Genomic DNA, 15,954 nt, shown 5'->3' on the forward strand with positions numbered 1-15,954 from the left:
AAATTGCAACATTGGCCTAAAATCGTATAGCAACCCTTCATGGATGAAGCAAATTTGCATCATACATATTGTTTATGTTGTCCTCGTGTTGTATTCCAGCAACCTTTTCCATATGGGCTGCTTGTCTGCTTTCTTCAATAAAAGGAATTTCAGGAATAGTTTAGTCAAGTCAAATCAAGTTTATTCGTCACATACGCATACGAGATGTGCAGTGAAATGAAAAGTGGCAATGCTAGCGGATTGTGCAAAAAAACTACAAAACAGAATGGAATATTCACATATTACATATTTGTGGGAGGAAAAAATCTCCCACAAAAAAGACACTACACAACAATAAATTGGAACAATAAGTTAGTCCCTGGTGAGATAGGAGTTTACAGTCCTAATGGCCTCTGGGAAGAAACTCCTTCTCATCCTCTCCGTTTTCACAGCATGGCAACGGAGGCGTTTGCCTGACCGTAGCAGCTGGAACAGACTGTTGCTGGGGTGGAAGGGGTCCCCCATGATCTTGTTGGCTCTGGATTTGCAGCTTCTGATGTATAGTTCCTGCAGGGGGGCGAGTAGTTCCCATAGTGCGTTCGGCTGAACGCACTACTCTCTGCAGAGCCTTCTTGTCCTGGGCAGAGCAGTTCCCAAACCAAATTGTGATGTTTCCGGACAAGATGCTTTCGACAGCCGCTGAGTAGAAGCACTGGAGGATCCTCAGAGACACTCTGAATTTCCTCAATTGCCTGAGGTGGTAAAGGCGCTGCCTTGCCTTATTCACCAGTTAGGCAGCGTGTGATGTCCATGTCAGATCCTCTGAGATGTGGACTCCCAGGTATTTAAGGCAGCTCACTCTATCCACAGTATCCCCATTTATCTTCAATGGAGTGTACGTTAGAGATACAGCGCATTAGAGATACAGCACAGAAACAGGCCCTTCGGCCTACCGGGTCTGCGCCGACCAGCGATCCCCACATATAAACACTATCCTACACACACCAGAGACAATTTTTTTTTAAACATTTACCAAGCCAATTAACCTACAAACCTGTACGTCTTTTGAGTGTGGGAGGAAACCGAAGATCTCGGAGAAAACCCACGCAGGTCACGGGGCGAACGTACAAACTCCGTACAGAGATCACCCGTAGTCGGGATCGAACCTGGGTCTCCAGAGCTGCATTCGTTGTAAGGCAGCAACTCTACCGCTGTGCCACTGTGCCACCCGTAAATAAAAGTAAATTTATTCCAAAAAATTACTATAAGAAGAACAAAACTGTAAATCGATATGTTAAATGTCCCTTTTTTTTAAATTGATACCAGATATGCCAAGGATGATATGAACATTAGGGATCAGCCTTTTGGAATCCAGGTGTGTATAAACTACACTCATCAATCACAAAAATAACACTAATTGCTTTTAAATGAGATGAAGGGTATATGATGGTAATTCAGACTCCGTGTATATGATGGTACATACTTTGTACTGGCTAATTTATTAAATATTCATCTTTTAGATGTGTGTATCACTGGTTGGAGAAGAATTTAATGTCCATCCTTAATTTACTTTGAGAATAGGGTAGGCCATTATCTTAAAAATTTGCAACTTATCTGGTGAAGATTTTTCCATAATCTTGGATTTGTGCCCAGTGATGATGAAAGAATAGTGATCAATATCCAGGCTAAGAAGATATGTGAAGTTGGACTAGCTGGTGCTGGTGTTCCAATGCACCTGCTATCCTTTTTTTTTTGTGGGAGGTAATGTCAGTGCAGCCTAAGTTAACAACAACAGTGCAGTTTGTAGATAGTAACCACTGCATCCATGGAGTACCAGTGGTGGAATGAATCAATATTTAGACTGTCGGATGGATTAAAGATCAAGCTGGCTGCTTTGTCCTGGATAGTGTTACTTCCTGAGTGTTGATGGGGCTCCACTCATCCAGGCAAGTGAGCAGTATTCCATAATCGGGGATATGAGGAGATGAACCACTGGTAGCAGCGTCTGACCTGCTGTTTCAGACGGACTGTGTAAGTGTCAATGGCAAAACTGCACACCTACTCGCCCATACCCAGCAGGATGATATTAATGAGGAACTCAGTGATGTGACGGATTTTAATATCAAGAGTAGGTGTTTTTATTCTCTTGTTAAAGATGACCATTGCCTGATACTATTGTGGCATAATTGTTTTTTGGACTGTTCCTGAATGCTGTCTAGGTCATGCTGCATATTCATGGACTGCTTCATTTGGTGAAGAGTAAACAACCCTGTTTCACGATGCGGGGAGATTTTGACGAAGCAGTTGAAATTGTTTGAACTCCCGCCATGATTCATTAGTATTTAAATTATATTCAATTTTCTAAAGGTGGTCGAGCAATTTTCTTTGTAACATAATTCATTAGTTTCTTTTTAACTTAATGTTTTTGAGAAAAATTGTGATGCCCAATATGAACCAAATCTTGCTTGGAACCATGAAAAAAAAAGTTCTAATAGTCACCATTAAGCCTTCTGAATACATGTGAAGTTGCTGAACCCACAACTGTCTCTAAGGCACCAAACCTCGGAAAACACATCTACTAAAACATGCACATTTGTAAAAATAAAAGAGAATTGTGTTTTCCTTAATCTGCATCTTTCTTGTTCAGTTGTCTAATTTTTGATGTTTTTGCTTTTAATTGCTTCTCATTCCTGCTCTAAATTATTGGCCCACAATTTGATAAGCTGATCTAAAGTTAGACGTTTTCCTCAAACGATAAAGACAGGACTGCTGCAGGTCTGCTTGCATGTATTAAAATAATGCATGGTTCAGTAGGTTCATTTCTTTGGATTTGGATAGGTTAAAGGCAGGTCTGGGTTTGACCACTTTATATGGAATTGGAATGCTTAATAGCCCTGTCCCACGGTACGAGTTCATTCCAAGAGCTCTTCCGAGTTTAAAAAAAAATCAAACTCGTGGTAAGCACGGAGAATGAACGTAGCGGGTACGTCGGAGCTCGGGGACGTCTCTTAGAGGCTCGTAACGCTAATGGCAGGTACTCGGGAAGACTCGCTAACGGCAGGTAAGCACGAGAGCCCCGAGTACCGACGAGTGGCCATTACCGTAAATCTCCCGAGTTCGAATCAGGGCAAACTCGGGAGAGCTCTTGGAATGAACTCGTACTGTGGGACAGGGCTTTAATGGTGACGATTGAAAATGTTTCTCATTTCCATGTGAGGATGTAGCCTGACAGGAGCATGAAAATAAATTAATTAAAATATCAGAAAATTTACAAAGTGTAGGTGAATAGTGTTATAAGAAAGCTGGGTAAGAAATCATTTTTGTTTCAGAATTGACTTTTATTAAAATACATATAAAATTACCAAGGCCTTTTTCAGTTCTGTAATAAAGACTGGGATTTGATGTTCATGTTGCTATTCTAGGCAATGCAATTTATTTATTCATCAATGCTGCATGTGTCAATTGGAAGTTGCTTTCAGGACCCAGATTCTCAAAAGCCTAAATGCTGTCTCGGTCATGCTGCATATTCTTCCTTCCACTTCATGCTCCTCCCTCTGTTTACCCCACCAAATAAATATTTATACGTTGCTTCAGTGTCTCCAATATGAGAGTGTTTTGTGTTTTACTGCCTTGCTTTATTTGGAAAATATACACTAAATTTGTGAATGAATCCAGGTCTGAGTAAGAATATTGTTCCAATCACTTTATGCCTTTGACTAATAACATTGGGCTCTTCCTGTCTAGGTGCGGAATGTTAGGTGCATTAAGTGTCATAAATGGGGTCATGTAAATACAGACCGTGAATGTCCATTATTTGGACTCTCTGGAATCAATGCAAGCTCAGTTTCGACAGAGGGTGCAGGTCAGTATAACACATTAAAATTAAACACAGATGTTTGAATTTGTGTCGTGTTAATTTATTTTAGATCTGAAAAGAGGAACAGCACAATTTCTGGTCCAAAGTACTTAACCAAAGTGTCTTATAAATTTGTAACATAACCTCCTGACTGTATACTCGATGCCTAAACCAATCAATGCAAGCATAACATATGCAGTCTTTACCCCTCCATGTCCTTTTAGGGAGCAATGGAGCGAGATCCCTAGTTCCTTCTGTACATCAATGCAGTTAAGGGTCCTGCCATTAACTATACTCTCCCCCTACATTTGATGACACCTCACACCAACCCCAATTAAACTTGATTTGTCATTTCTCTGTCTATTTCTGTAACTGACCTCTGTCCTTTGGCAATCGTCACTGTCTGCAAATCCACCAGTTTTTGTGTCATCTACAAACTTACTAATTAATCCATCTACCTTTTGTCGGTCATTTATACACATCACAAACATCAGTGGCCTCACCACTGATCCCTGTGGAACACTGCTGTTCACTGACCTCCAGCCAGAAATGCACCCTTCCACCACTACCCACTGTCTTCTGTTGGTAGGCCAGTTCTGAATCCAAGCTACCAAGTCACTGCGGACCCCTTGCATTTTAATCTTCTGAATTATTTTTTTCCCAAATATTTTTCCTTCATTCTAGTCCTGTTTAAATTATTTCCTACATGCACTGTGCTTTTTTTTTGCTCTTAAAGCATTCTGATATGCTTTTAATAAGTACTATCAAATGGAAATGTTTCTTCTGTCTCTTCCGCTTCCTCGAAATACAATTATATTAAAAACTAAATTTAAATCATATGCAGTTATTCATTATGTTATACAGCCACGCTGTATTCCAGCAGACTCCTGGTACAAAACAGTAAACAAATTGGAGAATAAAATTGGTTTGCAAGTTATTTTTCTGGAATAGCTTCCCCTTAAATTGTTCTAGTATTCTAAATGGGTTCATTATCATCTCGTCAACGTCATATTGGCTTTATTTTTCCAAAGTACCCAGCAGATGTACCATATAATAGAATCTTTACCTAAAAATATGTACATAATTTCAGTAAGTGTTCAACAAATTAGGATTTAATTAGTTTGAAGCTGTAATTTGATTCCAGTTCTGGGCATACTTTTAATTTGACAGCAGACCTATTTTAATTACAGCCATGTGTGGATGGGTACAGTATATATTTTTAGCTTGCAGTTTAATTTCTATTTTGAAAGCAAATTCATTGTACAATCACTGGTAGTTTGAGAACACCATGATAACAGATTATTGGGACTTGTGTCACTGCACAGATTAGATTTATTAATAATTGAGGAACTTAATTCCTTCAAGATAATTGAAAGATTATTATAGAGATTCAACATTCTTTAACCAATTATCTACATAACTATTGAATCATCACAAACAAATCTAATAGGATTAAATTTTAATCATTGTCTGCAGAATTAGTTGGTTGATTTAAAAAATAAAATTTAAATATACTACTATTAGCATATTTCCAATGATAGGAATAGGAAATTAGCTAGCATTTCTGTTTGTGTGACTATTCTATGATATTTGCTGAGATTGTATTTAGGTAGATAGGTTAAATTCAGCAGTGGGAATACCTGTGACATCACAATGAAATTATTTTGACATTGATTGTGGTCTAACCTTGGCAAGGATGCCTGTGGGTCTTAATCGCAATGAGAATGAGTGGATGTCAGCTAAAGTGGACAACTGGAGAGGAAATTGATAGAAATAGAATAAGGGAATTAAAACAAAAACCATGTATACATATATAAAAACATGTTTTTTTCATGCATGCTTATTTGATGATGTTTGTACCTTAACCTGGTATTCTGTGTAATTAAAAAACTGGGTTTGGCAACACAGTTGGGAATTTTCAACCCAGTGGGATTGGGAATTCACAACTGCGGGATATTTTGGTTTCAGAAATGCGGCTGTTTCAGGTCTAGTGAAATTTAGAGAATTCATTATTGCTCAATAGTTTCCCAAAAAGAAATAATGAGCCTTCAATTGTACAATTTTACAGAAAGCCATCTAATCGTATGAACAATAGAAAATCACAGAAGTGATTTATCTTGAAGTTTTTTTTAAACTAATCACCAAACTAATTTTGTGTGTGATAGAGAATAGGGCTGCACGTTACGGAAACAGGCCCTTCGACCCAAATTGTCCATACTGACCAAGTTGGCATTCTGGGTTAATCCCATTTGCCAGTATTTGATCAATTTCCTCTAATCCCTTCCTATCAATATTTTTCCAAATGTGAAATACCAACTAAAACTCGACAAAAAACAAATGAGCGTTGTTTTTAAACAGGTCCATCAATGCACCCCACAGAGCTGATGGCAGAGATGAGGAACAGTGGATTTGCACTGAAACAGAGTGTATTGGGGAAGAAATTAATTCCAAATGACCCATCACAGGTAACATGTATTTCCAAAGCTAATATGACAGTGATATTTTTGCAGAAAATCACGTTGGGTTCAATAATGAAATTAAGTTCTATTGTTCTTGAATATTTTACTGAGGTGGCATTCGATTTGACACAAGCTTAAAAAAAGCATGAAATAACTTAATTCTTAATTTGGCTTAGGTTCATTATTGTTATATTTACTGAGGTACAGTGAAAAGCTTTGTTTTGTTTGCTATCCAATCAGATCAGAAACTTCACATAAATACAATCAAGTCAAACTTAAGTACAATAGATAGAGCAAAGAGGAAGATACAGTGTGTAGAATATGGTCCTCAGTATTGCAGTGCATCGATTCCATAGACAAAGTCCAATGTCCACAGTGGGTTGGAGGTGAATCGGAAAAATACTTAGCTTATGGAATGACTGTTGAGAAGCCTGTTAACAGAGAGACTAGTTGAATCTTCCATTCTGGGAGAAGTAAATCTTCCATTCTAGCTGTTGAGGATTTTGAAAAGGGATCTTCCTCAAATGTTCGGAATTCTCCAGTCCAGGGGATTGTTAAGGCTGACTTGTTGAGTTCCCTCAAAATGGGGATTGATAGATTTTTGGGTATTGGGCCATTCTTTGGAAAGTGAACCAAAATGCTACACACGTGACCAGATGGCATCACATAAAGTAATACATTAAAAAATTATTGTAAGAGATTAATCTTATTCATTGCTATTTTGCTACCCACAGAACGATAATGCATGTCTTCTAAAGATATGAACATTCTAGCTTTTTAAAATTCAGAGTTTGTAAGATAAAACTGTTATGGGGGAAAAAAGGCTTCTGTGTGAGGCCACACGTGACCAGTCATATTTGATGTCTGACCCTAAACAAACATTGTCAGCATAACATAAAAATTTCACTTGATAAACCGAAAAGATATGAATCATATATACTGTACAAAACAATATACCTGTAATGTTTTCAAAATTAGAAGAGATGTATTCCACAATTTTTCATATTTTGGTCACACACGTGACTAAGAAAGGGGCCTATTAAGGAATTCGAATGTTTTAGGGATAGTACAGGGAAATGGTGCTGAAGTAGGAGATCGACAGTGACCTTGTAGAATGATGGAGCAGGCTTAAAGGATTCCTTGTGTCCGAATGGAAATTGTGAGATAACATTTTGGGTTCGTTCAAGCAGTGTTTTTAAAGCGTAAAGCTCCTTGATTTGGCTTATCATGACCTCTTCTCTATTGAGTTGCAATTTCAGACGAGAAGCAGACATCCGAGCTCACCAGTCCCTTGCCTTTAAACCACAACGTGGTTCCTGCCTCAACCCTCCAAAGCAAAGTCAATTCCCAGCTGATCATTGAGAGCTTTTCAAATTGCAAGTGGTTGGAACCACCCCTGAATGGCATCATGCAAGAGAACTCTAGAATTCATACCAGAAACAGATAGGCCTAGGAGTTGACTCTACAATTTTCACTTAACAATCTTGGCTAAACCTGAGCTGCCCTTAATTGGTAATATTGTTTATAAATCTTGTATAGATTTTTACAATAATTATAATTAACTTGGATGATAACATTATGTATTTATTTGTCTAAGATTAGTTTTTAATTATTAAAAATTTCATTGTAGCTCTATAGAATCTATGAAAATTGTTACTTGGTAGATAAGATTTGTGCTTTTAGATATCTTTCAGTGAGTTGAAACATAGAAACGTAGAAAATAGGTGCAGGAGTAGGCCATTCGGTACTTCGAGCCAGCACCGCCATTCAATGTGATCATGGCTGATCATCCACAATCAGTACCCCGTTCCTGCTTTCTCCCCATATCCCTTGATTCCGCTAGCCCTAAGAGCTCATATCTAACTCTCTTTTGAATGCATCCAGTGAATCGGCCTCCACTGCCTTCTGAGGCAGAGAATCCCACAAATTCACAACTATCTGGGTGAAAATGTTTTCCCTCATCTCAGTTCCAAATGGCCTACCCATTATTCTTAAATTGGGGCTCCTGGTTCTGGACTCCCCCAACATCGGAAACATGTTTCCTGCATCTAGCTTGTCCAATCCCTTAATAATTTTATATGCTTCCATAAGATATCCTCTCATCCTTCTAAATTCCAGTGAATACAAGCCCAGTCGTTCCATTCTTTCATCATATGACAGTCCCGCCAACCCGGGAATTAATATGCTGTACTCCCTCAATAGCAAGAATGTCTTTCCTCAAATTAGGAGAGCAAAACTGCACACGATACTCCAGGTGTGGTCTCATCAGGGCCCTGTACAACTGCCGAAGGACCTCTTTGTTCCTATACTCACTGTCTTTTCTCACTAAAATTTAATTTTGGCATTTATTTTTAGGAATACATAGCAAGTGAAGAAGATGATGATCCCGAGGTAGAGTTTTTAAAGTCTCTATCTACTAAACAGAAACAGAAGCTTTTGAGGTATGTTGTTTGAAGAATTTGTCATTGCTGATCATAAATTGCTTTCTTTAAGGGGATTCACAAAAATAATTCAAGGCAGCAGGTTTACCTTTCTTGGTTTAATTCTGGAAATAAATTGAAACGTGAGATTTTTCATAACAATTGAAGATGACTGGAATTAATTGCACCTTGGTTGATGTAAAGGCAAGAAAATGCAATCTCTTTGAAGCTTGTCTTCCCATTCTTCAATCTGGACTTTCTGCATTTTCAATGTATATTCTACCCTGCTTGGTATATTCACATTTATATTCAGCAATTTTTAATTTAAAAATCTATGTGGTAATGTCCTCATCATATGTCGTCAACAATTATGCCAACTCACTTTTATATTGTATACGTTATATAAACAATGCATGCATCCAAGCCAGGAGAAACACTCACACATAATAATGAAGGAATTAACTTATTGATCTCCTGTTGTCCTTAAGAATGTTATCGCCAACCAATTATTTTTGTGTCATCGCTGTCATCATATAGGAAACACCACAGCTAATTTTTGTATAGTAAGCCATCATAAAATGCAGTCTGATATTGAACACATTTCTCTTTACCATGATTCCGTGGGTCTTGCCACAGAAGGACTTGGAGATTTGGATAAAAAGATTTTTGATCCGCTTGGTACATGTATTCTTGATACAACCAAGTCTTGGAGGTACGTTAAAGTTTGAGATATACAATTAATTGATCTGAGTGAGTTATCAGTACTCCAGGCAAATACTGAAGTAAACAAGATGAGCAGCCATTTTAAAAGATGCACTCACTCTTCCATGTGCTCTGCTCATTAGATTCACTTTACAGATGATTTTTTATTAAATCCTTATTTTAAGTATCTCCCTAATCACCACTGGATATTTTTCTTTTGACAAACCACAGGAAAGAACAAAGAGATTTGGAAATCCAAATTTGAAACTTACCAGAAACTGATGGACAGGGGTTTGGAATACTGGGATAAGGCACAGGATGCCAGAATACAAAGGAGTGCAAGTTGTACTACAGTATTTTTAATCGCTGGTTAGACCAGATCGATTGTTTTGCATTTATTTCTGGGCATGTCATCTCAGGAAGGATATTTGGGTTTTGGGTTAGTACAGTGCAGATTTACAAGAATTGTACTAGGAGGTTAATTATACCAAAACTGTATGCATGAACTTTGCATATAATTCATTTAGTATAGAGTTCTAGAAGCTGTTTAAAGGAAATGAAAAATGAAACAAGTTCCCTAAGTTCCTTTCCTGAAGATGCAGATGATGGCATCAAATTTGAACGTGGCTGTTTAGGAGAGTTGGAAACTTTTCTTTATGCAAAGTGAACGGAAATAGGAAGTCTCTTAAAAAAAATATATCCAGCCTTGGTCAATTGAAAATTTCATGCACAATTATTTTTATGTAAGATTACTGAGGGGAAATTATACGAGACCGGGTACATGCAAACCAGTGCGTTAATTGAATGGTTTTGCTATGTTTAAGCACCTAGTTGTCTCCTGCATTACAGTGCAAGTGGGTGTATCCAATTGAATTTGAAACATTCTGCAAATTTTGCATTCTAGAATCAAGAAAATGTAATGGATAAATGATGTTGCCATGCAGAACCATTACACATTGTTAATCATTGCATTTATTTCTGCTTCCCTATAGTCCTACACATCTTTATTGCTTGTTTCAGTTCACATTCATGTTTCCTTGCTAACTAAAGGTAGTTTAAAGAGAGAATTTGGACACAGCAAGACAAAGGTGTAGAGTAAACTTTTGAAAAAAGCAAAAATCCTCTCAATAAGCCTTCAAAAATAGTTTAACAAGCAGCAACATGGTTCTCTTCGATGGTGCTAATGTAGTTTCAGAAGGATGCATTTTCTTTACTAATAACCAATCTAAGCTTAAAACATCAAAGGAATTGTATTTGGAAAATTCACCATTTATACATTGGATATTTATCAAACTAAAAATAGGTCATTGGCATCATTGCAGCTTTGCATTGCTGAGTTTTAGTTGTAACCCACCCAGTCTCGCAGTAGAATGCTGAAAAAAAGATTTTGCATCGATTGAGGAATATTATTTTTTTGAACATGAGAAAAGACGAGTTATTTTAAGCATTCTCAGTACACAAAGAAAATTTTAGATTTATTGTCAGTAAAGATTTGCTATCAGTATCCGAACTGCGTACATGATCCATAAGTTTATAAGCTACCGTGATCCTCCACTGATCCTCCACTGCTGATTGATATTTCTGGTAAGACACAAAGCATTGCAGAATTTCGGGAAGCTTTTTTTTTACATCACTGAAGCTACAAGGATATGGGGATTTAAAAAAAAAAAGTCATTGTCCACATAGTTATGGGAAGATGATCTTACAGCTACAACTAGGAATTGCAAAACTATGTTTTCTCTTAATCATTTGAAGAAGGAACATAATGGAATGGCTGGAAAGTATTTGAAAAAAAAAGAATTATCAGGTAATTCTGGTTTATGTTAGAACCTGTATCCAGAAATATCCAGCAGAGGGCGTTTCAAGAATGAAAAATCAAAGAAAGAGACTTTTCCAAAAATAGGTATTTGGTTCTTATTTTCTTTAAAGAGTCTTTATATCTGTTTTTCACTGATCCTTTGCAATTTTCTACTGCCCCCACACCCTGCTTCAGGTTCTTCTCTCCCCTTTAATATCCTCCTTTCTTTCACCATTTAATATTTTGTTCCATGGTACCATTTTCTGTTAGTAAATCCCTGTAATTAGGTCTTCTAATGGGGAAATGCTGCAGTCCAAGGTAGCTACACTTCTGAACCAAAGTCACTCAATCCTCAATAGTCGAACTGCAGTATGCAGCCAAACCTCGTGTGTGCTAAGGTGGTAAACTCAGAGTTGTTGTTGACTCCTTCAATTCAGTACATGTGTATATAATGAGGGACAGTCTTAAGCTGTCCTCATTATGTAGCTCTGCCTCAAAATAAAGGTTCACAGCAAAATTCTGAAGAAATATGGAGCACCTACCACATCCTGGGTCACGAGCTCTAGGAAAAAGCGTTTTGATGATACAATTCACCTTCAGTACATTGGCACAGCCTTTGAATGGTTATTGTTTATCGTTGCATGTATCCGAGATACAGTGAAAAACTTTGTTTTGCCTGCTGTCCAGACAAAGCACTGGAAGGATAGTGATCTAATGTTGGTGTCCTTTCTCAGGCTACCACCTCTTGCATTGAGTAAAACATACAGTACTCGAATAATTCAGTGGGGCAGGCAGCATCTGTGGAGGGGATGGATAGTTGATGTTTCTTCAGATTGAGTCATTGGTTACACTCTTGTTAAGCAGGCACTCTCTTGAAATATTTAATGGGAAGTGGTCTGACAGAAGAAAAGATTCGAGGATGTGCTCAAATCTTGTGGGTCTGGGAGTAGAGGGATTAAAAGCCTAGGGAAATTTTGGCCATGTCTACTCATAATGGCAAATAATCTATCTGGATAGTATTGAGAACCTAGAGTATGTGCATTGGAAACGCACAGAAATATGGTGTAAACAGTGGAAGGAGGACATCTCTTCACAAACCATTCATATGCCTGCCTCGTCTGCCAAGTAGTGCCCTTCTTTGGAAGTGTATGTGGTTCCCATCTTGACGTAATCAGTTCACAAAAGCAGAGTGGAAACAAGTTATCTTTTTCACAAGTCGTATCTTAGAAGGTGGCCCAATCTATTGATTACAATTTTTTAACCATCTTATATATCAGCAGCCCAATGTTAAACAGACCATTTGCTAACATCAAAACTGAGCACTAGTGGAATTGATGGTCAACAAAGTTGAATTTCATTGCATGGTTAAAAGCTGCAAAATGTATTTAAGAATGTAGAACAGGGAACAGTACAGCGTAGGTTTAAGCCCTTTGTCTCTCAGTCTCTGCTGAACATGTTGCCAAATTAATCTCCTGTGCCTGCACATACCAGGGAAACTCAGCGGGTGCAGCAGCATCTATGGAGCGAAGGAAATAGGCGACGTTTCGGGCCGAAACCCTTCTTCAGACTGATGGGGGGTGGGGAAAGAAAGAAGGAAAAGGGGAGGAGGAGGAGGAGCCCGAGGGCGGGCGGATGGGAGGGTGGGAGGAGACAGCTAGAGGGTTAAGGAAGGGGAGGAGACAGCACGGGCTAGCCAAATTGGGAGAATTCAATGTTAATGCCATAAGGACGCAAGGACCGCAGACGGAATATGAGGTGCTGTTCCTCCAATTTCCGCTGTTGCTCACTCTGGCAATGGAGGAGACCCAGGACAGAGAGGTCGGATTGGGAATGGGAGGGGGAGTTGAAGTGCTGAGCCACCGGGAGGTCAGGTAGGTTATTGCGGACTGAGCGGAGGTGTTCGGCGAAACGATCGCCCAACCTACGCTTGGTCTCACCGATGTAAATCAGCTGACATCTAGAGCAGCGGATGCAGTAGATGAGGTTGGAGGAGATACAGGTGAACCTTTGTCGCACCTGGAACGACTGCTTGGGACCTTGAATGGAAACCTCTTCTGTGCTGTCTCCACAGCTTCCACTTTGTATTTTTAATTTTTTTTTAATTTTTTATTAGAAGCTATGTACAGTCGTATAAACCGTGGCATATAACATAATACATTTTGTGTACAACTTCTTGTTTTAAATTTAACAATAAAGAAATAACAGAAGGAAGAAAAAGAGAAAAGAAAAGAGTAAGGAAAGTAGTGATGTGTAAGCCCCAGGAGTTAACGTGGAAGGATAGAGAGAAAGAACCCATAAAGATGTAAATAGAAAACAAGAAAGGAAACACAGAAAAAAGAAAGAGAAAAACAAAACAGAAAAAAAAGGAATATACCTACTTCATATCTTTCCACGTCCCTCACCCAGCCCACTTTGTATTTTGAAAAGTGTAATATTGATCATGCGATAATGTGTGTTGTAAGAAAGTGCACCTCAAACAAATGTCTGCATTCCTAATGATCAGATGGCAAGCATATTCCTAACAGGGTATTTCTTTGCTCACATTACAATCTTTTGCTTTTTTTACATTTCTATGTGCCCAAAGGTAGGAAAGTGCTGACAAAATCTTCTTCAATTATATTTTTCAAGAGGTTTTAAATAAAATATCTAATCTAACTCTTGTATAGGAAACTTGATCATCTTGAAAAAAAGAAAAAGCGAGAGAAGAAAAAGCAGAAAAAGAAAAGCAAACACAAGAAAAAAGAAATCAGTCCACCCACTACCAGCTCTTCCAGCGACAGTGATTATGAAATTGAAAAGAAAGAAAGTCGCAGCAAAAATAAACATTTAAAGGGAGGAAGGGATTCTTCATCGGGCAATAGAGAAATTCATAAACAAAAACTCGACAAAACCTATTCAAGCAGTTATTTCAAGCCTGAAGATGAGGACATTGAAGTTCATGGCAAGAGTCACAGAAGTAAAGGTAACAGTCAACATAGCAGCAGAAGTGACAGGAAGCTAAATGATCGGAGCAGAAGTCGTAGCAGAGATGCAGATGGAAGGACAGAAGAAAAGGACAGGCATAGTTCAAATTATAGGAGAGAAAAGTACTCTGATGAAAAACATGTGAGTAGAAGCCAGAGCACACATAGCAAGGGCAAGATTAGAAGTACCGGGTACACATCAGGAGATGCAAGACATAGGAAGTGAGGCTCAAGTAAGGCAGTGACCCGCATGGTACTGAGACAAGAAGCAAACCAGTAACAATTAAGGGTGGGATATGTCATAAAGGTATGACAACAGAATGTGAGGTCTATGAACTGAATAAATGATTTTCTATTGTAAATACTGAAAACACTGGAAATGCTCATTAGGCCAGACTGCATCTGAGGGGTGAGAAACAGTTAACATTTCGGGTAGATGCCATTTCTGATGAAATGTTGAATTTGCTTTTCTCTCCATATATAATAGATGCTATGGGACCTACTGAGCATTTTCTGTGTTGATTTCGGATTTTCAGCATGTGCAGTTATTTGCTTCTAATTGAATTTTCTATTCTCTAATTGTAATTGAGATGATTTATGTGGAAATTTCTGATTATTTTAGAACGTTATTTCATAATTTGTCTCAAAAAAACTTTTACCGACTTTGTATTAATTTGTACTTTTGAGTAATGAATAAAGTCTACAAAGAACGATTGTTCTCTCCATATTTATGAATATCATTTTCATCTATAAGGTACCTGTGTGCTGAATTATTGTTCGTAAGCATCCTCCAAATTTCTGTTCAGTATTCACCATTTTCCACAGATATACATTGAAATTATAACAAGTTTTATTTAGCTCAACGAATCTGCCTTAGTGCCTGTCCGTCACAGAACCATGATCATAATCTGATATGCCAATCTATTATCCATTGACACTGAATTTTAAGTTGGATTTTCTTTTAGTTGCTCTACTAATTTATATATTTTACATATTTGTTCATTTATATTTGTGTTTATAATGTGTTTTATAGTACTATGTTTACATATCTGTTGTGCTACTACAGGTAAGAATTTAATTGTTCTGATTCAGGGCATGTGACAATAAAAAACTCTTTGACTCTTTGCAGCTCTGCAACAGGCCACTGAGCCAACTCATCTATTCCAACCAAGTTGCTCCATCTAAGCTTGTCCCATTTGCCCATATCCTTCCATATCTTTCCTATCCATGTACCTGTCTAAGTATCTTTTAAATGCTGTCTCAAGTACCTCCTCTTGCAGCTTGTTCCATATACCTAACACCCTCTGAGTGAAAAGGTTGCCCCTCATGAACATCCTATTCAATCTAAGATAAACACAAAATGCTGGACTGACTCAGCAGGTTAGGCAGCATCTCTGGTGAAAAGGAATAGGTGATGTTTCAGTTCGACTTCAGGCTGAGTCAGGGGTGAGGGAACCGAAAGATATGGAGAAAGTACATAGAACAAATATGTACTTTCAATAGAAAGATATGCAAAAAACAGATCAAAGCCTGCAACGATGATCAAGAAAAGGTGGAGCCCGTAATGGTCCATTGTTGGCGGTGGGAAAGGTGATAATGAGTAACACAGAGAGTGTAACTCAGCAGGGTGACAGTGTTTCAAGGAAGAGTTAGATTTAGCTCTTGGGGCTAAAGGAATCAAAGGATATGGGGGGAAAGCAGGAACGGGGTACTGATTTTAGATTTCAGGGCTAAAGGAATCAAGGGATATGGAGTAAAAGCTGGAACGGGGTACTGA

The 15,954-nt window shown here is 38.2% G+C and overlaps 1 protein-coding gene across 1 annotated transcript in view; it reads left to right on the forward strand.

Annotated features, from left to right (window-relative positions):
• cir1 (corepressor interacting with RBPJ, CIR1) overlaps nt 1-14,902 on the forward strand; it is a 22,164-nt gene extending 7,262 nt beyond the window's left edge. Inside the window, exons 6-10 of the mRNA XM_033023928.1 lie at nt 1,306-1,354; nt 3,724-3,841; nt 6,194-6,300; nt 8,650-8,735; nt 13,881-14,902. Of these exons, the coding sequence (XP_032879819.1) occupies nt 1,306-1,354; nt 3,724-3,841; nt 6,194-6,300; nt 8,650-8,735; nt 13,881-14,403 (883 nt within the window). The 3' untranslated portion in view covers nt 14,404-14,902. The remainder of the gene's footprint in view (nt 1-1,305; nt 1,355-3,723; nt 3,842-6,193; nt 6,301-8,649; nt 8,736-13,880) is intronic.
• Nucleotides 14,903-15,954: the final 1,052 nt, after the last annotated feature.

The sequence above is a fragment of the Amblyraja radiata genome, chromosome 7 (assembly GCF_010909765.2).
Source record: "Amblyraja radiata isolate CabotCenter1 chromosome 7, sAmbRad1.1.pri, whole genome shotgun sequence".
Classification (NCBI taxonomy): domain Eukaryota; kingdom Metazoa; phylum Chordata; class Chondrichthyes; order Rajiformes; family Rajidae; genus Amblyraja; species Amblyraja radiata.